Source organism: Bos indicus x Bos taurus, chromosome 8 (assembly GCF_003369695.1).
Source record: "Bos indicus x Bos taurus breed Angus x Brahman F1 hybrid chromosome 8, Bos_hybrid_MaternalHap_v2.0, whole genome shotgun sequence".
NCBI classification, from domain to species: Eukaryota; Metazoa; Chordata; class Mammalia; order Artiodactyla; family Bovidae; genus Bos; species Bos indicus x Bos taurus.
This window is the reverse complement of record NC_040083.1, coordinates 52,670,919-52,694,995: the sequence shown is the minus strand read 5'-3', so window position 1 is coordinate 52,694,995 and position 24,077 is coordinate 52,670,919. Positions and strand designations below refer to the sequence as shown.

The 24,077-nt window shown below is 37.9% G+C and overlaps 1 protein-coding gene across 9 annotated transcripts in view; it reads left to right on the top strand.

Annotated features, from left to right (window-relative positions):
• The window catches only part of PRUNE2 (prune homolog 2 with BCH domain), a 292,420-nt gene that overhangs the window by 41,731 nt on the left and 226,612 nt on the right, over positions 1-24,077 (top strand). For all 9 annotated transcript variants that reach the window (XM_027549503.1, XM_027549502.1, XM_027549497.1 and 6 more), the window contains exons 2-4: positions 11,334-11,438; positions 15,532-15,734; positions 18,069-18,232. In XM_027549503.1, the coding sequence (XP_027405304.1) occupies positions 11,334-11,438; positions 15,532-15,734; positions 18,069-18,232 (472 nt within the window). The remainder of the gene's footprint in view (positions 1-11,333; positions 11,439-15,531; positions 15,735-18,068; positions 18,233-24,077) is intronic.

Sequence of the window (24,077 nt, the reverse complement as noted above, 5' to 3'; positions counted from 1 at the left end):
ACCCCACTATGAAATGAGAGTCTTATACTTGAGAGAAGTATGATTACTTGCAGTCTGTAATATAATTTTTAACTTCGGGGCTATTAACAAAGTGTTAGTCCATACTACTGTTGTTCTACAAGAACATGATAGATATAAAAATTAAAAACCCTCTTCTGCCTAACTGTTATATCCAACCATTGTTTTCACTAACAAATGCTGCTTCGAGCATCTGCTGTGTGCAGAGCACTCACTGCTTTAGGAACTCTGGGGGATACCAAGTTCAAGATGTGGCCAGGGCTTGCAAGGAGCTATTGATCTAGTAAAACTGAATCTCTGATACTTGAATAGCTGACCCCCCAATGCATGGATTACTAGGAACTAAAGATTGCACACACCAACAAATGAAGAGATGTACTGCTTATTTTAATTTGTGTTTTTGACTTTTATTTCTCCATACTCCACAGCAAAAGTAGACTATTGCACCAAAGAGGAAGCCTGGTGGACTTTAGATGGAGGTTGAAGTTATTACTTCCTCTCCTCTTTATTTCTCAGTTCTTAGTTTGTCCTCTATAAAAAATGGTCTATTTTTTTCTTATACAAAAACATTAGTAGAAGTCTTTTGAGTTCATTCTCTCAAGACGTATATTTATTTCTGAATTCTGTTCATGTATTACTAGACTAGGATATGACACATCATAAAATGTAGTTTTAATAAAACAGAAAACTTCAAAGGATGAGATAAATAGGAGTTTATGTGGTTTGTTTTTTCTCACTTTGGAAACTATTGATGGGTTTCAACTGGGTGAACCCATGTCCTTTTCTAACTATAGTCTTGAGTAAATCTAACTTTAGTAAATCTAACAACACCAGTAGTTCCCTTTGAAACTGTATTTAATCTAGGATAACTCGAGCAGTGCTTTTCAAAACCCAAATGCAGATTTGTTCTTCTGTTGACAAAAGCCAGATGGTCCTTGGGAGCTTAATCTTGGGTCCTCTTTAAGGCCATGGCTTCCAAACATGTCACATTATTCTTAGACTTTCCTGCAGACCTACTAATTCTGAGTATCAGGGACGGGCTCAGTAATCTGCATTACAAACAATGTCCTAGTAGGTGATCCCAGTGCAATCAGCAAGATGTTACTGTCACCATAGCAGCATTCTTTTCTTCTGAGAAGCAGGACTCAGAAAGAAAGAGGCAGCCATGTGAAGTAGTGGGGAAAATATTGGAATACATCTTTGCAGGTCTTTATAGTGATCTAACTCATTTGTCTGATAATAGGTGCTATGGATAGTCTATAATTTATCAAACGATTCCTTGGTTGTTATACATTGATGTTGTTTCTTATTTGTTTGTTTTTTCCTTTTGCTTCTGTTACAAATATCTGCTTCGACAAATATTTCTCAGGATTTTATTGAATATCCATATTTAACAATGGATTTTGAATTACAATGAGGAATTTAAAATACCCATATTTATTGGTGATTTTATTTTTATAGAATAGATACCTAGAAATGAAATAAATGTTGGATCAAGAAGGGTCAACATTCTGCATCTTAAAGGGTACTGTCAAATTAGTCCTACATTGGGGACTAATTGGTTGTAGTATTCCTTACTACTGCCTGCAATCTAACCAGCAGTGGGTGTGAGCATTCCCAATTTTTTTGCCAATTTGATGGGCAAAAAAATTAAATTATTGTTGATCTAATTTGCATTTCCATGACTACTAATGAGACTGAATTTCCTTTCATTTATTCATTTTTTTCTTCTATTAATTGCCTATTCTCACTTCTACTGATAATTTCGTTGGTTGTCTTTTTCTCAATCAACGTGTAGAAACTTTTTTTGTGATAGAAATATTGCCCTTTTAATAGCAAGATGGTACAAATATTATGCAAATATTATCTCCTACTCTTTATTTTTTATCATTTTCCCCACAGAATTAAGTAGCCAAATCACATGTTATATGTATGTATTTTTATTGGGATGTACTTTACATGTAATACTGTGTTATATTATACTGTATTCTCAGGAGTATAACATTGATTCAATATTTGTATTGAATATTTGGGAAAATTTGTATTGATCATGGGAAAATGATCATTACAATAAATCTAATTAACATCCATCACCACAATAATTATAATTTTTTCTTTGTGATGAGAACTTTCAAGATCTAGTCTCTCAGTTCTGTCATTCTTTTAGGCCTATCAAAATTTCACTGCTTTTAAAGATACCTAATAGTGAATGATACATTCAACACCTTAGATTTAAATTTAAATTGCATCATCATTTTTATATGGGTCTAACTATAAGAGAAGTAAATGGATTTCAGTCAAAGCAAGAAACTAAGGCAGAGTCTGACCTGTATTATTGCAACGATTTTCAGAAAACATAGTAGGTAGATTGAGAATAAGATGGTAAGATGGTACAAAGTGTATCATTCATTGCTCTTTAGTGCTTGAAAAGATAATGTCATATTAAATAATGTATGCTTAATGCAACTTATTGAACAAGCTGTTCCATAGATGCCTGAGGCCAGAGAACAAAGTAATATCTTATTGATGTTTCCAGAGTTGAATTTGTTAATAATACAGTATTTTAATTCAGCAGTGAGGATAGAATAAACATCCTAAAATGATATGCAGTGAAAAATTCACAAAAAAATATGTCCATATGAAGACACCAGTGTCCATAGGAAAAAAATGACCTAAAGCACTTATAAGTATAATAAATATATTATTAAAGTACTATTTTGCCTAGCAATAAGATAATGCTTAAACAGAGCCGAAGATTTGAAAATCAGTTATTTCTGTAGGTGAAAATGTAAATTTCTAGTTTTCTAGTAGGCATTAAAATATTTACATTCTACATTACCTACGTTACCCAGAAATATAAAATTCAGAAGTATATCTTGAAGAAATAACTAGAGATGGGCATAAGAATACTATGTTCCTAATATTCCTTGCAGTCTTACTTATATTATCAAAAAATTAAATATTAAGTTAATTTAAGGTTAACTTAGAGCCACCCATAGACTGGGTGACTTAAACACCATAAATTTATTTCTCACAGTTCTGAAGACGGGAAGTCCAAGATCAGGGTACTGGCATGGTTGGGTCCTGGTGAGAACCACCTTCTGGAATTACAGAAAGCCTCCTTCTTCTGATCTCACACAATGGAGAGAGATAGAAAGAGGGAAATAGACAGCACAAACACTCTGCTGTTTTATAAGAGCACTAATTTCATCTTGAGAGCCCTACCCTCATGAATAAATCTATACTCAATTATTTTTCAAAGATCTCGTCTCCAAATACCACCACATTGGGGATTCGGGCTTCGACATTTGAGTTTTGAGGTGTGCAATTCAGTTCACAGCAAGATCTAAGCATAGCAAAGAGGTTAAAGACAGCAGAAGGTCAGAAAGCTGTGTGGACCCAGATGTACATCTACATGAGGCTAGATGGAAAAGATTACAGTTCTAAAGTCTGAAAAGAGGAAGGTTGAGAGATTATTAAAATCTGTGAAACCATGGAGGACAGACTTCTGGGATGGGGCATCTATTTAAGCTGAAAGGAAGCAGTACTGAAAGGAAATTAAAGGGCTACCCCACCAAGTTGGTAATAAATGTATGGACACAGTTCCCCCAAAAGTGGAATGGCTGAAAATGATAAGATGTAGGACAATTCCTAAAGGAGCTCTTTAGAAAAGGTGAGGATTTTGGGGGGATCATCCTTGACCTTTTCTGGTTGAAGCTGTGGAGGAAAAATAATAATGTTTTCCCCCAAAATTGTCCTTTAGGACATTGTCAGTAAGAGGATCTTGAACAAAAATATAAAAAATTAAATGCCTTAAGTAAAATAACAATTACAGCCCAAATCATTATTATGATTGAGGAAGTATGAAAACCATATATGAAGTCATTTCTTTTGAGAACATTGTATTTGCAAGATGGGTAGCAAACAGGTTGAGGAAGACGGATTCAGCTGAGAACAACAATGAATGTTTGAGTCAGTGTCAAATGCCCCAGCTAAAGGGATCCTGACCCCAAGGGTACTGGGGACCCAGATGCCCACCCAAGAAGAAGGGCCTTGTGCAGTAATAGCTGAGTGTAGCTTTTGGCTCCCCCCGTGCCTTCTCACAATGGCCTCTACGTTGGACCATCTAGAAGGGGTACAGATGCGCAGTCTGAGCCACTTATAGCTGAATTTGCTCAGATCGACTCTTGTCCCTTATTTTCCCCAAATGAGAGATAGTAAAAGAGGGCCTTCAGCATGTCAAAGAGAGGCTGAAGGAAAATGTTACTGAGGTCAGGTGGGAGGGCGGTGAGCAGGGAGGTTATAGACTATGCTTCTCTGACTTGATTAAGTTTCAGTTTTGTCAGTACTGACTGAGACAATTCAATTATGTCAAAATCATTTGAGTTTCGTCATTGAAAGCTTTTTGCCTTTTCCTAATTTGCTGGTTTATATTCATCTAGTACGTCACCAATTAAATTTGGACATCTATGAGAAAATCAAATATAAACAGTCTATGTCCTGAATTTGTAGATTCTGGTAAATGTTTTTGTTTTTATGCATAACCTGAGGTACAGCTCTCGGAAGAAATCAGTTACAGCCTCCCAGTCACTTATTATTATTTATTAACTAACCGTTAGAATGAAACTGGACTAAATGAGGTAGCCAGTGGGCCAGAGTATCCTATTTGGCAATATCATAGAGATTTTAAAAAAGCACATATGATGATTCAAGGAATTCTATATATATAACCAACTCCCACACCCTTCCTTCATACCTAGAGATGTATCCTCACAATTGATACCATTAAGCCAGAAAGAATGAAGAATATCTGTAGTTTGGATCATGGAAAGAGGTCCATAGTATACTGTTAAGTGAAAATAGGAAGTCTCTAAAGAATGGGAATAGAAGCACTCCATTTAAAAAAAGAAAATATTTTTAGTTGAAGGATAATTGCTTTATGATATTGTGTTGGTTTCTGCCATACATCAACATGAACCAGTTATAAGTATACATATATCCCCTCCCTCTTGAGCTTCCCTCCCATCTCCCACCCCATCCCACCCTTTAGGTTATTACAGAGCCCTGGTTTGAGGTTTTCTTTTTTTTGTCTTTCTGACTTACTTCACTCTGTATAATAGGCTATAGGTTCATCCACCTCATTAGAACTGACTCAAATGCATTCCTTTTTATGGCTGAGTGATATTCCATTGTATACATGTACCACAGTTTCTTATTTATCTGTTGATGGACATCTGAGTTGCTTTCATGTCCTAGCTATTGTAAGTAGAGAAGAACCCTGTTTTTGTAAAGTATATGTGTCAGTATACTTGTGTAAATTTAAAATGTGGAATATTCAACAATATGTTAACAGTGGTTATCTTTGTTTTAATTTTTGTTGTGTCTGACTTTATAATGACCTGTATTTCTTTCCTTACCAGAAAAAGAAACAAAAATAAAGAATAAAATACAAAAGTTTCAGTTGGTGGAGGAAATTCCTATGTTTTGGGGACTTTGCACAGAGTGATAAGTTTTCTTCTTTGCTTTTTTAAACTTTTAATTAATGTCACGCTGTTCCCTCCAGCCTGTGCTCCCTCTGAGTCCCAACCTTTTCTCAGATAGTGGTAAGATTATGAGATGTTCAGGAGGTCAGAAGTTCTATACATCATCTTAAACCCAAGGCCAATAACAAAAGGCATCTTGCTCATTTACCAAACAAACAAAGAATGTGGCTTTATCCAGATCTGACAGAGATGATCAGGGGCTTTCGTCCTTGCCTTTGGAGGACCAGGTTGCTCTGGACTCTTTTGTACCTGCTGCTCATTTGGCGGTGGTTCGTTATGCATCCCTCCCTCCTGGCTTTCCTGGTGACTGTGACTGGCCTGGAGATAGGGACTGAAAGGAACATTAGTAGCATGTAAGATTTCTTCATCTGTGAGTCTCCTGATTTAGAATCATGGCAGCCTTCAGTACACAGGGTTCTTCTGGGGAGAAACTGAGCCCTTTTCTGTGCCACCCCAGCCAGCCTCCAGGAAGGAAGACCCCTCATTGACTTGGAGTTAGAAGTAGTCAACTGCCAACTGTTTCCGTTCCTGGATTTCCTTGGAGATACCATCCAGTAAATTCAAATGACTTCTTTTTCTCTGGCATCTTCGTTTGCTGGTTAAAGATGAGGGACTAAGAAATAGGCTCTGCATCGGTGTGCGATGAGGGGACTCTCCAACTTCTGTAGGCTTTGTCTATAATGATCATTTCAATTCATTATTTTTGAAAACATTTGCCTGGGATTTTTAAGAAAAGAGAGTAGAGTAGGATGGGTATGGAGAAACCATAGTAAAACTGTGTTGCAAGGGCTTGTTGACTAAGGTTAGTTGTGGGGCTGTGGATGTAAAGTACCAGGTGGAACAGCTCTGTTTCTCAGAGGGTGGAGTTATTAAAAAAAAAAAAGCGAAAACAATGGAGGGGCCTGAGCTAATGACAGGGCTCTGGAAGCCCTCTCTCTGATCAATGCTGTTTTGATCAGAGTGTGTTTGAAAGTGCTTTTGCCTGACAAGTACAATTTGCTTTCATGGGTGGTTGAATCTTAATGCTTAGATATTTCGGTGCTTTTAAAAAGAGGTAAGAAACTTCATGAAGAAATCTCATTATAGTGATGTATAGGATTACACTTTGAAAGCATATGAAGATTGTGATCTGGAATACTGGCATATTCAATATATTTTCTTTTATATGTTGATTATGAAGAGATTCTGTCCATCTATTCAGAAGTTCAAGGTATAGTATAAGTTGAGTACAGTATCTATTTCAACCCATTATGAAGATTCCATTTTGTTTTGGGCTTGCTCAGCACTGGATGTAGATAGGAGATGATAAATCTCTGTCTCCTGAGATTCCTTAATGCTTGGTGTGCTTATATCAAGATCAGGGGATGGCTGTTTTCCTGCCAAATCTACTCTCTCCTAGCTGGGAGTTTATAAAGTCACATTTTGAAAATGTATATGCTAGGCAATAACTATTTGTTGGAACATTCTGGGCATTGTCTTACTTTGTACCTTGGCCTGAGATAACTGGAGGTCCCTTTTCTTCACTTTAGATCTTTATTAATATCACCTTCTCAATGAACCTCATCCCAGGGCACCCTAGCCTGCTGCTGCTAAGTCACTTCAGTCGTGTCCGACTCTGTGCGACCCCACAGACGGCAGCCCACCAGGCTCCCCCGTCCCTGGGATTCTCCAGGCAAGAACACTGGAGTGGGTTGCCATTTCCTTCTCCAATGCATGAAAGTGAAAAGTGAAAGTGAAGTCATTCAGTCATGTCCGACTCTTAGCGACCCCATAGACTGCAGCCCACCAGGCTCCTCCATCCATGGAATTTTCCAGGCAAGAGTACTGGAGTGGGGTGCCATTGCCTTCTCCAAGCCTTCTATTCATCCTTATCTAATTATTGGCTCTTTTTATCTCCTTGCACTAAAATGCAAGTGCCATGGGGGCTGGGATTTTTGTCTGCTTGGTTCAGTGCTGAATCCTTAGAGATTAGTATAGTGCCTGGGACACAAACAGGATTTTATTAGTTGAATGACAATAATTAATTGAATTGGTAAAATTGTACATATGTCACTTTTATTTGGGCATAATTTGTCTGCTTGCAAATACTCTAGACCCCAATTTGAATTGTGTCAAGGGTCATAGACTTTAAGATTGAGCATCTATGAGTCTGTGAATATATGGGGATGTGACACAGGAAGGGCCCACAGGCCTGCTGTGAGGAGTGCAGGGTGTCATTGTGGTCAGGAGACTCTTCTCAGTTCTGTGAACCAGTTTCATGGTTGCCCCTGTGTGGAGCCACTGATGCAAAGTGGACCAAGTACCTTAAGGATACCCTGTTACCAGCCCCAGACGCCTGAACTCAGTCCCAGACTTTTCTGACTTTCTTTGACCCCTGTTTTAACTCTGATCATATGGCCAAGGTCATTTGTGGTAGGAAGCTTGAAAGTGGGACCCGTATTCTCTGGCTGTTGACCTCTGTTTTGAAAAGCCAAATCCTGCACATTCCTTGGGTTCACCTACTGGTTGAATTTATGTAACTAATTTCATGTTTTATTCCTCCAAGCAAGCAGAAATCTGTCTAAGCTTGGTTTCTACAATACTTGACTTTTGCTACCCTTTAATTATATCTTAGTGGGTTTGGGTAGGAATCAGGCTCTTAAGAACATCTGGAATGTTTTTTGAGGTTGAGTCTACTATTTTAAGGGTCACCAAAGGAACCTTCTGATTTTGATGTCCCTTTTCTTTAGTCTAACAATTTTAGCCAGCCTGAAATTTCTAGTCATCCTTTTGGATTGTGGCATAATTCCTGGAAGGTCTCTTTAAAACGAAAGTATGTTACCTTGGTGAGTAACACATTAACCTGGGAGTACTCATTGGCGTGGATTCGCTATGGAATTGCTAGTGAAGGGGCAGATAGATCCCTGGTAGGATGGCCACCAGAATGATGGAGGTGGGAAGATAGTGTTGGAGCCTGGGAACTGGGGCGTTGACTGGAGATGGCAGACATAGTAAATGATGCTGGAAGAAGTCATGACTTTGAAGGAACTTGATACATGGGAAGAAGGGGATTCAGGAAACAAATAAGAAAACATGAAGACAGGGATGTGGGCACCAAAAAAAAAAAAAAAAACAACTCTCGAAGGTTTGTGTTGGGATCTTCTACAGCCTGACCTGCAAGTTGATACATGCTTTTTTCTCTTTAAATGAAGAAGGATGAATAAATCCTAATCTTAGAAGATTCCCCAGTTGTGAGAATTGGCCCATTATGTTTGGGCTAACAATTTTATTTAGCTCCTTTCTCTTTCTAATTAATAATTGGTTTGGGCTTGGAAATGCATTGACTCCCAAGTCTTCTTATTTTCCCCCATGTCTTCTTTGGTGCAAGCTGAAAGTTGAATGCAGAGCTGTGCTGAGGAATTACCAAACCTAGACAAGGAGGCAGATAGATCAGCTTTGGAGTAATTTTAATGCTATACTTTTATGAAGCCTTGCTGTATTTAACAGGCGTATTTAACATTCTCTTTGCCCCCTCGATCCTCATCCCTGCTCATTTTGTAGATACTGAAGTCATTATGGCATTATTGTGTGATTAGTGCAGGGCAGAAGAGACGGAGCTCTTTGTACCGGGTCATGGGCTCTGGGAACAATCCTAGTCCTCTAACAGCCTCTACTGACCTATAAAAAGTGTTGTGAATCTTCTTACTGTCTGCCTTCCAAGAGATATGGGAGGAGAAATGACGTAATGTCTACTTAGACCTTCGAGCTTCTCGGAAGAACAGTCTACAGTAATATGATTTCTTAATGCATTTATTTGTGTGGTAATGGAGTATAATTGCATTTATCCCAATTTCTTTCTATACCTCTAAATCTGACAGTCTCGCACGGGGAAGCAATCTGGCTTTGGGAGTAAGAACTGGGTCTAGACTAGAATCCTCCAAAAGTACAAGTGTACTGGCTAGAAAGTTATGAGGTTGAGGGAAGGAGGGTGGGAGAGGAAGGAGTGGGAGCTACAGGTGGTGATGCGGGGGAGGCAGTGGTTATGATTATCTTCAGAGTGTTTATAACATTTTAAAATCCTATTATTTTACTAAAGATCAACATGTCAATATATTTTGAAATATACCTATTTGTTTTAATTTACAATATTGCGTACTGGACAACTTATATGCAATATTGATCCTGCCATCATTCTCTATGTTCATAGGCTCTTTGATTGAGCCTCCTCCAAGATTTACCTTATTATGTTCCTCGGGTCACAGTTTGGTTGTTGAATAACTAATTTCTGAGTCTGATATGGTAGTTCTCTACAAACACCAACACGTTTATAGATTCAGTTGTAAGAGGCCTAGTAAGTTACTAAATAATCCTTTTTCTTTGTTCTGTAGAAAAAGGAATAACAAGTGTTTTTTTTAATTGAAATAATCAATTAAACAAAATCAAATAACCAATTGAACAGTGGATTTTTTGAGTAGCTTTTTGAGCAGTATTACAATTGAGTTGGCTTTCTAGTAAGTCATAAAAGGAGAAATTAAAACAAAGGATGAAAAGCTGAGGAAGTATACATAAGCATCATCCCTGACATTCCATAAATATGTCAGTTTAGGTTACCCTTATCGTTATTGGACAGTTTTGTTGTGGAATTTTCTGATTGTGATTGGTTCTTTAGCATTTCTAATCCAGTGTTTTATAAGGAGGTCAGCCTTATATAAAGAATTTTAAGCAACTGTTGAGTTAACCAGGAAGAAAACAGTATGTATGTCTTCTCTTTCAGAGAGGTGACAATATACACTCTTTAATAGCAACTGATTTGTATTTTTGGAGCAATAATACTGATCATATTACTTTCTATGGAGGGAAGAAAAGAATTACAACCATTTTTATTTGTTAAATTATAGAATATAATGCAGAGAGAGTGTATCCTGTCACTCAAAATGTGGCATGAAAAAAATAAATTTCTACCAAATAGTGTTGCACACCAGGGACATATGAAAAAAGTCATTTTTTCTCTCAAAGTGAGAAGAACATCTTGTGTAAAGAAATGATATAAAATACTATGGAACTGTTCTTTAGACAAAAATAATCTTTTACTAAAAAGTGTTGACTTGGAGATATAGTTCATGTCAAGTTACTTTGTGGATGATCTTAATACAACCACATTTTTGTTGGAGGAGGTCATTGAGAGCATGTGACTACCAGTTGACCTGAGAGCTAGACTCTGGCAATTGGAGGTCCCTCTTCCCCTCCCCTGTCCTTGAAATGTACAATCTGCCCATCAGTCCCACAGCAGGAACAATTTTTACGGACACAGCCTTGAGTGAACAATGTGTTGTTGAGATCATGTGTCACGGAAGCCAGTTACGGCCTCTACATAAACTTTTAAGATTCTGGTGGGCAGGTGTGGAGATACACCTGTCTGTGGCTGCCCAAGGCAAGCCTTGTAAGTAGGTTCCCTTGCTTATTGAACCTGCCACCCACCCATCTGGAGTGGGCTGCATCTTCTTCAGTCTCCCCTTGTTCTCTGTATATGGGGGCCAGTTTCAGGTTTCACCCAGGAAAGTTCCCAAGGCTGTGAACCAATGATTTTCTGTTCTTGACAACTAACTAAAATTTGAATGAGCATTTCTGAATGTTAAACATGTTGTACCATTTTAGGCCCTTATATAAAACAGTTATGAGTTTTTGCAATTGTGTCCGAATATAGCTAAAGCATACATACTTTAAAAAGTTGAAAAATATCCACTTATGTTAATCTGTTGTTAAATTGTGATGTTTTATTTGAATTTGTTTCAGAATCGAAGCAAACGTTTGGAGAAGGTCCATGTGGTTATTGGACACAAATCCTGTGATTTGGATTCTCTCATTTCTGCCTTCACATATGCTTACTTTCTAGACAAGGTGAGTGGAAAGAAGGTCATGTATTTTTTAAGAAATTGCTTATGTATTTTTTATTTTCAGTTGTGCTGGTCTTTCTCTAGTTGCAGAGAGCAGGGGCTCCTCTAGTTGCAGTGCGTGGGCTTCTTACTGTGCTGGCTTCTCTTGTTGAGGAGCACAGGCTCTAGGGTACTTGGGCTTCAGTAGCTGTAGCTCCTGGACTCTAGAGAACAGGCTTAATAGTTGTGGTGCACGGGCTTAGTTGCTCCATGGTATCTTCCCAGATCAGGGATTGAACCTCTGTCCCCTGCACTGGTGGGTGGATTCTTTGCTACTGAGCCACCAGGGAACCCCAAGATTATGCTTTTTATATTTGAATTATGATGTAACTTTTATAAACAGATGTTTTCCAGAAAAACAAGGAAGCTACTAACTTAATTTTTCATGTTCTGGTTTATTGTTGCAAAGAATAATGTATTATAATTAATTAATCAACAAATATTTATTGGTCACTTACTACATGTTAGGCATTGTTCTAATTATTTCTTACTGAGTCTCTGCATAAATATTTATTTCAATAGGATTGATTTTTTTCAAATAAAAAATTTAAAAATGTTATAATTGTTGATTACTTTTGTGGAAATTCAGAGAACTGACAAAAGTAAGTGTCAGAATTTCTTGTTTGCCTTTGTCTTTCTTGTTGGATAATCTTGCCTTTGGGAGTAGAAAAATATGTGCAAAATAATCTGTGAAGATTACATGAAGTATAGAGCACACTGGCTGAAATTTTCAGTAATAGAGGTGTTACCTTCCACATCTGTATTCTGTTTTTGCCTCTTAGCCTGACTTTGTACAGCAAGGTCATTCTCAGTTAACAATAATCTCCCTTGAGTCAGAGTCTTCGTACTCTGTGAAGCCATACTATAACATGCCAGTGGAGGTGGAAAAGACCTTTCTTTAAGTAAATTGTTTAAAAATATCCATTCCATAAATTCATCAACCCATATTGAAGCATCACTTTAAAGCCTAAAAAAGTATATTATGAGAGTCTTGGTGCTATGTCTAATTTGACACAATTTTTAGTTTTCTGGAGTGCAATTTGTTTTACTCCAATTTTGTTTGGATCCTTGACTCTGATGGTGTGCATAGCTGATCTACAATGATTTACATTCCCATGAAACCTAGCCTTCCAGAATGAGCCGTAGGTGGCAAGAATGACTTTAGGGCAGCAGCTGATGAAGTGCCAGGTAAAATATTCCGATGTCGACATATGACTTTCTATCATATTTATCTTAAAATTTGCTAAACTTTACAAGGGAGATTAATTGGTATGAAGAGAGAAATGTGCCTGTGTCAAGACATGCATTTAAATACTAATCTTATTAATGGGATTTTTTTTCTTATTTATTTTGTATTGACGTATAGTTAATTTTCAGTATTGTGTTCAAGAGTAGAGCAAAGTGATTCAGTTACTTTGCTGTGCACTTGATTTTCAGATTCTTTTCCATTATGTCACAAGATATTAAGTATAATTCCCTGTGCTATGCACTAGGTCCTTGTTGATTACCTATTATATATATATTAATATGTATCTGTTAATCCAAAACTCCTAATTTATCTCCCCCAAGTCCTGCCCACCCTTAAGTGGGTTTTTTGACTTCTAGGAAAAAAGCATTGCTTGTCTTGAGAACATTAGAGTTGCCTGAACCAGACTGGTTTTTAGACTGATCATGGCATGGATTCTTTTTTTTTTTTCCTTAATGGGATCAGAGAGGTTGCTTTAGGTTGTAGAGTTGTTGCTCAAAATCTCACAACTTTGTCCAGAGGAAAGTTTTTTTCTCATTTTCTATGCCACAGTGAACCACTGATACCCTTGTGCAGTCATTAGAATGCGTGTGTGCACACACATACACCTACCCACTAACTCCCCCAACACATAGAATCCTTCGCAGGGACAGATCTTAAGTCTTCAAGGAACTACAGTTTATACCTACTTAAAGGAGGAAAAGTTTTCCTAAATTCATCCTTCTGTCTATGAAAAGAACATGTCAGATTACCATGTCATGGACTCTTTGGAAGTCATATAATAATAATGACAGCACTGCCACTAACTTTGATGTCTTGAATGAATATAATAACATCCAGCAAAAGGAGTGGGCAAAGTAGTTGTCATAGTACAATAAGGAGATGTGTGGCCTCTTTCCTCCTTCCAAGACTCACGACTAAGCATGGGGACAAATATGGAATTACTGAAGGGTCACATACTGGGAGCTTGTTAAGCTCTGTGTCTTCCTCTTAATTTGCTGCACCCTGCTCCCATTACGGGTCTGCATCTTCATTTTAATTTTTCCTAAGAACCTGGCTACTCCCTCTCAAAGTATGAACACATAGAAGGACAGGGTTTGCAGCTTTGCATGTCTGACTCTGTTTAATTACTTTTCACTCTGGTAGGTAAGCCCCATTCTATGGAGGGGAAAACTGAGGCTCAGAGAGGAAAATGGCTTTCTCAAAGTCAGACAGAAGAGTCGGGTTAGTTTTTCTGACCCCCACTCCAGAATAGGTCCTGCCAGAATAGGCTCAGACTGCATAGCTCTTGACTTAAGTTTCAGTATCAGGAGTGCAGTATAACTCTAGCAATTAATAAGGAGAAACATCTTGTTGTGCATAAACTGGTAATGATTATTACATGGTTGTGATTCTGTATTAGCCTGATAGGTAGGATAAAACCCATCTTGTTGGAATGTCTTTGTATACCATAGTAGTAGGTGATTCATTTATTTCACTCAACAAATATGTATTGTGCCAATATGTATTTGTGCCAATACAGATTGGCACAAATCTGTTTTGTGCCAGACCATTTTATGCACTTAGAAACATGAACAAAACTGACAAAAATCCCTGCTAGGAAGGGGAGATGGATGATAAAGATGTTAAGACTGTGTAATAAACACTGTGCTTGTGAAAGAGCTAGTGATGATGTGAGAACAAAGGCCATTTAGTTTAGGCAAAAATCCAGTCTTTCCAAACCCCACATTCTCTCAGTGATATTTAGGGTTTATTGCTATAGAGTTATAGTAATTTTTTAAAGCACCTTCATTTTCAAAATTCTCATGGAAAAATAAGTTTATTATTGTGAATCTGAAATTCTCTAACGTCTACCCATCTCCAGTTTCCCCCATCATTACAGTTTTTTTTTAAAGAGGTTTGTTAACATAATATTTTTTTTAAGATATAAAACATTAATAGAAATCACAATCTGGTAGTCTGTGAGCCAAATCTCGAGTTTTCACTAACCTACACAGTATTTTTAATTAAAAGGTTTATTGTGACATTGTAACAATTAAACATCACAGATAACACCCCCACATCTAGATTTCTAGCTTCTCTTGAGTAATTGAAGGATTTGCCTATCCTGGACTGGTATTTTTTGCATGGAATCAATTGACTGGAGCTGAGTGGGAGGCATCCCATATAGATGTGACATCTGGGTCTTTCTGTGTCAGTGAAGTTTTTACCTGGAGCTTCCCTGTTGGCTCAGCTGGTAAAGAAGCCACCTGCCAAAGAAGAAGACACAAGAGACACCAGTTTGATCTCTGGGTTAGGAAGCTCCCCTGGAGAAGGAAATGGCAACCCACTCCAGTATTCTTGCCTAGAAATTTCCATGGACAAGAGAGCCTGGCGGGCTATCGTCCACAGGGTCACAAAGAGTCGGACATGACAGAGCGCACACACGCACCCACACACAGTCTTCCCCTGCCCTGTGGTCATCATTCTCATTTTTTGCTGATTCCATAAAATGGGCAGATTTGTTTCCTATGAAGAAGAAAATGTATATATTTTAAAATTGGGGAGAGGGTGAAATGAGACATAAAAAATTTCAAGAAAGGCAAGAGAAGTTTCATGTGGAGTAACGAGATTAACAAAAATTAGGGACCACTTAATCCATGGAAAATGCTCTGCTCATTGGGTTCATGAAAAACTGGTTATGAATGTAAAGTGGTTTAGCGAGACCAAAGGACCTTCATTCCCTTCCCAGTTACCCTCTGGCTTGAGAAAATGTAGTTGTGTTTTATCCTCCTGCTGCTGTCAGTGATTCAGCCAACTTTTTTCTTGGTAGGTCAGCCCACCAGGGGTTCTCTGTTTGCCCGTGCTGAACATACCAAGAACTGAATTCAATTACTTCACTGAAACAAGGTTTATTTTAGAAGAGCTAAATATCTCTGAATCATCCCACATATTCCGAGATGAAATTAATCTGCATCAGCTAAATAATGAAGGGAAGTTATCTCTAACACTTGTTGGCAGCAACGTACTGGCAAGGTAAGGCTCTGGAAGGAGGTTTGATATTTTATAAAAGATTTTTCTGTGCCAGGTATTACCTTGTTCAGGTTTTTTGTGATTTGGGAAGATGTATTAAAGGCAGATGACATTTCAAAGAAAGGGAATGTGTTTTTTCTCTTATAGCAAAATTGCGCTTTGCCAAGCCTCTGTTTTCACTTTGCCGTTTCAGATATGACATCTTTGGGTGGAAAATACTTATAAAATAGACCAAAATTTTAATTTTAAATCATTTCAAACACTTTCTTATAGCAACGCAACAGTCCTTTATACTGATGCTGAAAATGTATAATGAAGATTGAAGTTAACACTAAATAAAACTGAAAATTCTTAAGAAAGAAATCTTGGTAGTGAAATGGAAAATTATGTACATGGGCTAGGAAAGCCATTCAATCATTGGCTCCTTTAGTCATAACATTTACTATAAAAGCAGGATGGATTCTATAAAGTTCATGTAATTTGAACTCCTTATTTTATGGACAAGAAATGTGAAACCCATTCGCAAATGACTTGCCCAAAGTACCACATGCAGTTAATAGAAGAATTTGGATGAGAACACAGATCTGTTTCCTTCAGTAAGTACTTAGGAGTTGCTAACTGGTGCATGGATCTACAGATATTATACATAAAGAGGAATAAGACAAATTTCCTGCCTTCACAGTTCTTACAACCCATCACAAAGAGTCCCATTTCAATGAGCTCTCTGTTGCTAGTGAGTGAAGAGTCCCCAGTTAAACATCTCAGCCCTCTGAGGTGATAGTTTTTTGCAACTTTGCCCATTTGCTAATCATTGATATGGCATTCACCCGTGGACATTGACCTTAGTATACATGAAATAAAATGTACAAGTATCTGATTTTTTATCTAACTTTCTTAAGGAAGCATATTTAGGTATGAATACATTGTATTGTCAGTTGTGAAGTTCATTCAGTTATAAAGAGTTTGGAAAATGATCTGCCTCTGTAGGGTTGTTTTTATCCCCATGATACTCAAAACACTCAAAATTCTTTTGAATAATACTTATTAATTAGTTGTTAACTGGCTGAGAGTTATTCATAGGTTATTTGACTGACTTCCATTATCATTGTTCAGGTTGATCATGTGTTTGACTAAATTTATGTGTTAACTTTTTCAAACTAACTATAACACAAGGAGATACGGAAAGAAGCAATGCAAGATGCCGGAGAAGAGAACTATGAAATTTGTGTCAGTTAAGATTTTAGGAAGAGTTTTGTTACTGATTAAAATGGAAACATTTATTCTGGTTTTGAGACTGAAGTTGTGAAGCCTTGCTTTGGGATTGTTTATGAAATAGAATGTTTTTCAAAAATAAACTGCAATTTTCATTTCCTTCATTGCCATTTTTTGAGTTTTGGCAGACAGAATCAGGTCAGTTTTATCAACCTCTGTCCTCCTGCCTTTGATAAAAGCCAACTATATCTCATATAAAAAGAATGATGTAGAAATAAATAAGCTAGAAGTATTTTTTTCCAGCAACATAACTGAATGTGTAAGTTTTGGATCCAGATAGTTAAGAGTTTAAATGTAAGTAGTCTACTTACTAGGGCTTCCCAGGTGGCTCAGTGGTAAAAAATCTACACACCAAGCAGGAGATGTGGGTTTGATCCCTGGGTTGGGAAGATCCCCTGGAGAAGGAAATGGCAACCCATGCCAGTTCTTGCCTGGAAAATGCCATGGACAGAAGAGCCTGGCTGGCTATAGTCCATAGGGTTGCAAAGCGTCAGATTAAATAACAATAGCAGCAGTAGCAGTCTTACTAGCTGTGTGGTCTTGGTCACTGTTATTTAATTTTATTTTTACACAATATTTAAAGGTTACAATCCATTTACAGTTTTTACAAAGTATTGGCCATATTCCCTGTGTTTGTAATGGTCACAGTTCTTAACCTTTTCGTGCCTTTTTTTCCCACCTACAAAAATAAGAATCTTAATAGAACCCATTGAGTAGAGTCAGTTTATAGTATAAAATGTAATAATATTGAGAAAGTATTTATTACAGTGTCCAGCCTGTAGTGGAAACTCAGTAAATGTTAGCTATAGCAATGATTACTATTGTTGTTATTATTATTTTCCAACAGCCAAACAAGAGATGGAAGTGCTAAGGTGTGAAGGTCTTCAAGGACTTTTGGGGATGTAATTAATTAAAATGAAATGTGAAAACACATAAAGAATAAGTCATGTGAACTCATTTTTGTTTATTAAGAGGAAGTCATTTGTGTGGAAACAGAGATTAAATCATTCCAGAAAGTAAGAAAATATGCCCTCTTTCTCCTCCTCTCCTCCATTTGCTTTCCAGTGAGGACAAAACTTTAGAATCAGCAGTTGTCAAGGTCATTAATCCGGTGGAGCAGGGCGACGCCGGCTTAGAGTTCCGAGAGTCTTCGTCGTCTCTGGTGGTGAAAGAGATCCTCCAGGAGGCTCCCGAGCTCATCACCGAGCAGCTGGCTCATCTGCTCAGAGGTGAGAGATGACTCTTTCCATTAAATACTGGAAGGCTTAATGGAGTGTCTCTAGACTCACTCATGCATAAAGAGTGTGATCCATTCTTGGGTTAACAGTCCCTTTCAAGACCACGGGAAGCTTCAGCAGAAAGGCAGGGAGTAAAGAGTTTGTTAAAGAGTAGCATTATATTGAATATTAAAAATGTACATTTAGAAATAGGCATGAAGGATCTTTGCTGTTTCACTAGACAGGAATATTAAATGTTTCCACTCCACAACAGCATGGATATGGGCTGGAATTCCACATTCCTTCATTGAAATGTCTCCTGGTACTGATCCATGCTCGTTTATATAATACTACCTGGATGGCAAAGTCACCTACCCTCCTTTTGATGATACTGTGCAGGACTTTTATGGTTAAACTGCCACTTCTTTCTCTCCCCATCAGGTAGTGTTTTCCATCTTCACCCAGTTAGCTTTAAGCACTGTGTTCTCAGCACCCTGTCATCAATTACCCTCCTCATCTCTTTTTCATCTTCCTCAGTGGGGTCTATTACTTCTAAACAGTGGTTTATAAGCTGGAAATTGTCCATTGACTTTGGTGCCACAAAATTACCACAAAAATTCCATATTGTCTCATGTAGGACAGTTTGGGGTTTTATATAAAGCTGTTTTTCCTCCTTTCAACAATCCATCTTGAACATGATAGACTAAGTTTTTCTCAGGAGTATTTGACACAGGGAGTGAAAAACAGTGATTAACAGGCTGAAACAACTAAAAAAAGAAAGAGAAGTCCAAGAATATGGTGACAACTCCTTTAAGGCTTTTCCCCCACTTTTTCCTTTGCTTCCTCTGCCTCTACCAGAATTTGGAGGGAAAAGGATCCAGGACTTCTATAGTTCCTATAAATGTCTTAGAACCAATGGCCCCAGTCAACCTGTTTTAAATACTTTTCTGGCTATGGACATCTGTAAAACTGTTCTCTGGGAACCTGTGCCTTCAACTAAACTAAGTAACCACAATCATTTATCTCTGACAGAACAGAAGGGAAATAAAGGCAACTGGGGATCTTGGCCAAAAGGGAAGTTGTTTGACAGTGCAAATATGTGGTGCAGGCAAACACTAGAGAATATGTTTTTAAATTATTTTGAAACTAAGAAGTTTTGTTTATTGTTCAAAAAGATACATGTGTCATTTAGTAGGGAAAAATGTATTCAATGAACAGTTCAGCATGATTTTCCATAAGTAATAAGGTAATATCAAACTGTAGTACTTGGAACAAAGATATGACTTTGTTGCTGATGATGACAATGATAACGATGATAATAATGGTGACATTCAGATTTAGGGAATTAGAATCTTGTGGCTCAGATGGTAAAGAATCTGCCTGCAATGCAGGAGACACAGGTTCGATCCTTGGGTCAGGAAGATCCTCTGGAGAAGGGAACAGCTACCCACTCTACTATTCTTGTCTGGAGAATTTCACAGACAGAGAAGTGTGGCGGGCTACAGTCTGTGGGGTTGCCAAGAATTGGACGTGACATGTCCAACTGACATGAGGAACCAAGCCTTTGATGGATATTACACTTTAGATGCTTCTTGTTAGTTACCTTAGTTTTAGTTTGCAGAGTTGCCAAGAATTAGAACTATGGTAAAGGACCTTGTTTTTTTTTTTCATCATCAGAGATTTTTCATAACTTTGGGTTTGAAGGGGCCTTGGGAAGCTGGCAGAATATGACTGTCACTTCCTTGTTGCTTGGAAATTGGAATTTGGACAGACACAGTCCCTTTCCCTGTGAAGACTGCCAGCACAGACACTGTCATGAGAAAGCCAAGGTTGCTGAAGCCTGGCGGTAGAAGACATGGGTGGTTTAACATAGTAGAAAGAGAGCTCTGGAGACCTTTGACTGAAGTGTGGCACGTGCTTATGCGTGTATACATTATGTGGAGGGGAGGTGGAGCATTTTGGAATAGTTTGGTCAAGATGAACTGAAGAATGATGATCCCATGAGTTTGACTTTAAAAGGGTAGCTTAAGTGTTTGGAGCAAGAAGGGCAGTGGCCACTTTTTAAAAGCTCCTGACTTTAATAAATATAGGAAAGGAATCAAGTTGAATTTTGCTATACTCACTAAACTGAAAATTAGATTTTATGGCTTTCTAATCATGTATTAACACCAAACCTAAAGGAGTGTTTTAAAGGGAAGTCTTTTTTATATGCCTATACATAATTTTAGGATTCATTATTTTCATAATGTAATTCTTTCTAAAGTGTTTTCTGTAGAAACAGCTATGATTTATTTTGCATTTTGGGGTGTTCAAGATGATCATTAATTTGACACACATTTCTAGACCATTTATTATGCATTCTTCTAGGTCTTGAAGGGGTGCAAATTTCTACACACACTTTTGCCATAAAGAATTTTAAAAAATGTCTGTTTCCAGATGTCATGATGTTAAATATTTAGTTAAGATTTGACTTGCTATACACTGAAGCAAATACATCGCTGGTTTGGAGACTTGCATGTCATCCATGCCTTCTTAGGGACAGCATGTTTGTATAATATTAGAGGTCCTTTTCTACTGTTTTCATGAGAAAAGTGCCTAGTAACCAAAATATTTTTGCAAACTCTTAAAGTAATCATGAGGCAAAAAAAAAAAAAAAAAAAATTTAGTCAAGACTTGAAATAGTCCTTGAAAGCATCGTAATTGGACCTCTATGGAAGATATGTTATTATAAACTTTGTGCCAAAAAACCTGAATATACTCCGAACTAAGTACTTTGTCAGTCTAACTGTTCTTTGCCTTTTGTTCTCATGGTCACACCCTAAAATCCATCATGCTGAGGCTGGTGTGCTGTAAATGGATTTCTTGAGCCAAGATATTGATCCTCTCAGTCCTTGGAGAGGACCTTTAGTATGCCTCTTAGCCTGGTATACTGAAAAAAAAAAACACAAAAAACCCTGTGATTTTCAGTGTATTCCTTAATGTGCAAAAAGGTTGGGCCTATTCTTTTTTAGTATTTCTTGTTAGTTCCTTCTCTTCTGCTCAACTTCTAAGTATTGCAGTACCCTAGAACTTTGTCCTGGGGGCATTTTTTATCTGTACAGTACTTAGATTGCCTCATTTAGTTCCAAAATCTCACATGTGACACACAGGCTGTGACTCCTGTATCTCTAACCATGACCTCTCTTTAGAAGAGCAGGTTCATTTCCAGTGCCCATTTAACATCTTCACTTGCACGTCTAATTAGCACCACTACTTCAACAGGGCTATCATGGAACCCTTTGGTTCCCTGTACCTCCAAACCTACTTTTATCCCAGTTCCCTAATAGTAGTAAAAGGTACTGACAGCCACCCAATTACTCAAGCCATTCAAGCTAAAAGTGATGCTTGATTCTTTTACCTTTCCTCCCTCACTGATGCTTTGACAAGTCCTGCTGACTCTACATCTAAAACATAACCTGCATCCATCCACTTTTCTCATGATAACTACTAGTATTTCAATCCAAGTTACTCTCTTTGACTAATGCCATAGCTGCCTGACTGTTGCCCTATTTCCTTCATAAAATCTATTGCTTACAAAGTGATCATAAAAGTATAAACCAGTCAAGTCAATCCCCTGCATAAAATCCATCATACTCAAAATCCACACATTCCACCCTTACAATCCACAACACAATCTTGCCCCTGCCAATTCCAACTTCATCTCATGCTCTTTTCCCATTTTCCCATTGTGTGTTCTAGGAATAGAGGCCTTTCATCCTTTCAAATATGCCAAACTCTTCCACTCTTGAGGATTTACATAAACTGTACCTTCCTTCTGAAATGCTTGTTTCTATCCATCTACTTAGCTTTATCACTGTATCTCCTTATTCTTCTTGGTCCTTTATTCCAGAATATAAGCTTCATGAATAAGAGACCATACATGTTTTGTTCACTGCTCCATTGTAGAAGAAATGGAGTAGCCGTCATAGTCAATACTTGGATGCAGTCTCAAAAACAACAGAATGCTCTCTGTTTATTTCCAAGATAACCATTGAATATCACAGTAATCCAAGTCTATGCCCTGACCAGTAACGCTGAAGAAGCTGAAGTCGAATGGTTCTGTGAAGACCTACAAGACCTTATAGAACTAACACCCAAAAAAGATGTCCTTTTCATTATAGGGGACTGGAATACAAAAGTAGGAAGTCAAGAAATACCTGGAGTAACAGGCAAATTTGGCCTTGGAGTACGGAAGGAAGCAGGGCAAAAGCTAATAGAGTTTTGCCAAGAGAACGCACTGGTCATAGCAAACACCCTCTTCCAAAAACACAAGAGAAGACTCTACACATGGACATCACTAGATGGACAACACTGAAATCAGATTGATTATATTCTTTGCAGCCAAAGATGGAGATGCTCTAAACAGTCAGCAAAAACAAGACCCAGAGCTGACTGTGGCTCAGATCATGAACTCCTTATTGCCAAATTCAGACTTAGATTGAAGAAAGTGGGGAAAGCCACTAGACCATTCAGGTATGACTTAAATCAAATCACTTGTGATTGTACAGTGGAAGTGAGAAATAGATTTAAGGGACTAGATCTGATAGACAGAGTGCCTGATGAACTGTGGACGGAGGTTCATGACATTGTACAGGAGACAGGGATCAAGACCATCCCCAAGAAAAATAAATGCAAAAAAGCAAAATGGCTGTCTGAGGTGGCCTTACAAATAGCTGTGCAAAGAAGAGAAGCCAAAAGCAAAGGAGAAAAGGAAAGATATACCCATTTGAATGCAGAGTTCCAAAGAATAGCAAGGAGAAATAAGAAAGCCTTCCTCAGCAATCAACACAAAGAAATAGAGGAAAACAATAGAACAGGAAAAACTAGAGATCTCTTCAAGAAAATTAGAGATACCAAGGGAACATTTCATGCAAAGATGGGCTCGATAAAGGACAGAAATGGTATGGACCTAACAGAAGCAGAAGATACTAAGAAGAGGTGGCAAGAATACACAGAAGAACTGTACAAAAAAGATCTTCACAAACCAGATAATCATGATGGCGTGATCACTCACCTAGAGCCAGACATCCTGGAATGTGAAGTCAAGTGAACCTTGGGAAGTATCACTACGAACAAAGCTAGTGGAGGTGATGGAATTCCAGTTGAGCTATTTCAAATCCTAAAAGATGATGCTGTTAAAATGCTGCACTCAATATGCCAGCAAATTTGGAAAACTCAGCAGTGGCCACAGGATTGGAAAAGATCAGTTTTCATTCCAATCCCAAAGAAAGGCAATGCCAAAGAATGCTCAAACTACCACACAATTGCACTCATCTCACATGCTAGTAAAGTAATGCTCAAAATTCTCCAAGCCAGGCTTCTGCAATACATGCACCATGAACTTCCAGATGTTCAAGCTGGTTTTAAAAAAGGCAGAGGAACCAGAGATCAAATTGCCAACATCTGCTGGATCATCAAAAAAGCAAGATAGTTCCAGAAAAACATCTATTTCTGCTTTATTGACTATGCCAAAGCCTTTGACCATGTGGATCACAATAAACTGGAAAATTCTGAAAGAGATGGGAATACCAGACCACCTGACCTACCTCTTGAGAAATCTGTATGCAGGTCAGGAAGCAACAGTTAGAACTGGACATGGAACAACAGACTGGTTCCAAATAGGAAAAGGAATACATCAAGGCTGTATATTGTCACCCTGCTTATTTAACTTATATGCAGAGTGCATCATGAGAAACGCTGGGCTGGAAGAAGCACAAGCTGGAATCAAGATTGCCAGGAGAAATATCAATAACCTCAGATATGCAGATAACACCACCCATATGACAGAAAGTGAAGAGGAACTAAAAAGCCTCTTGAT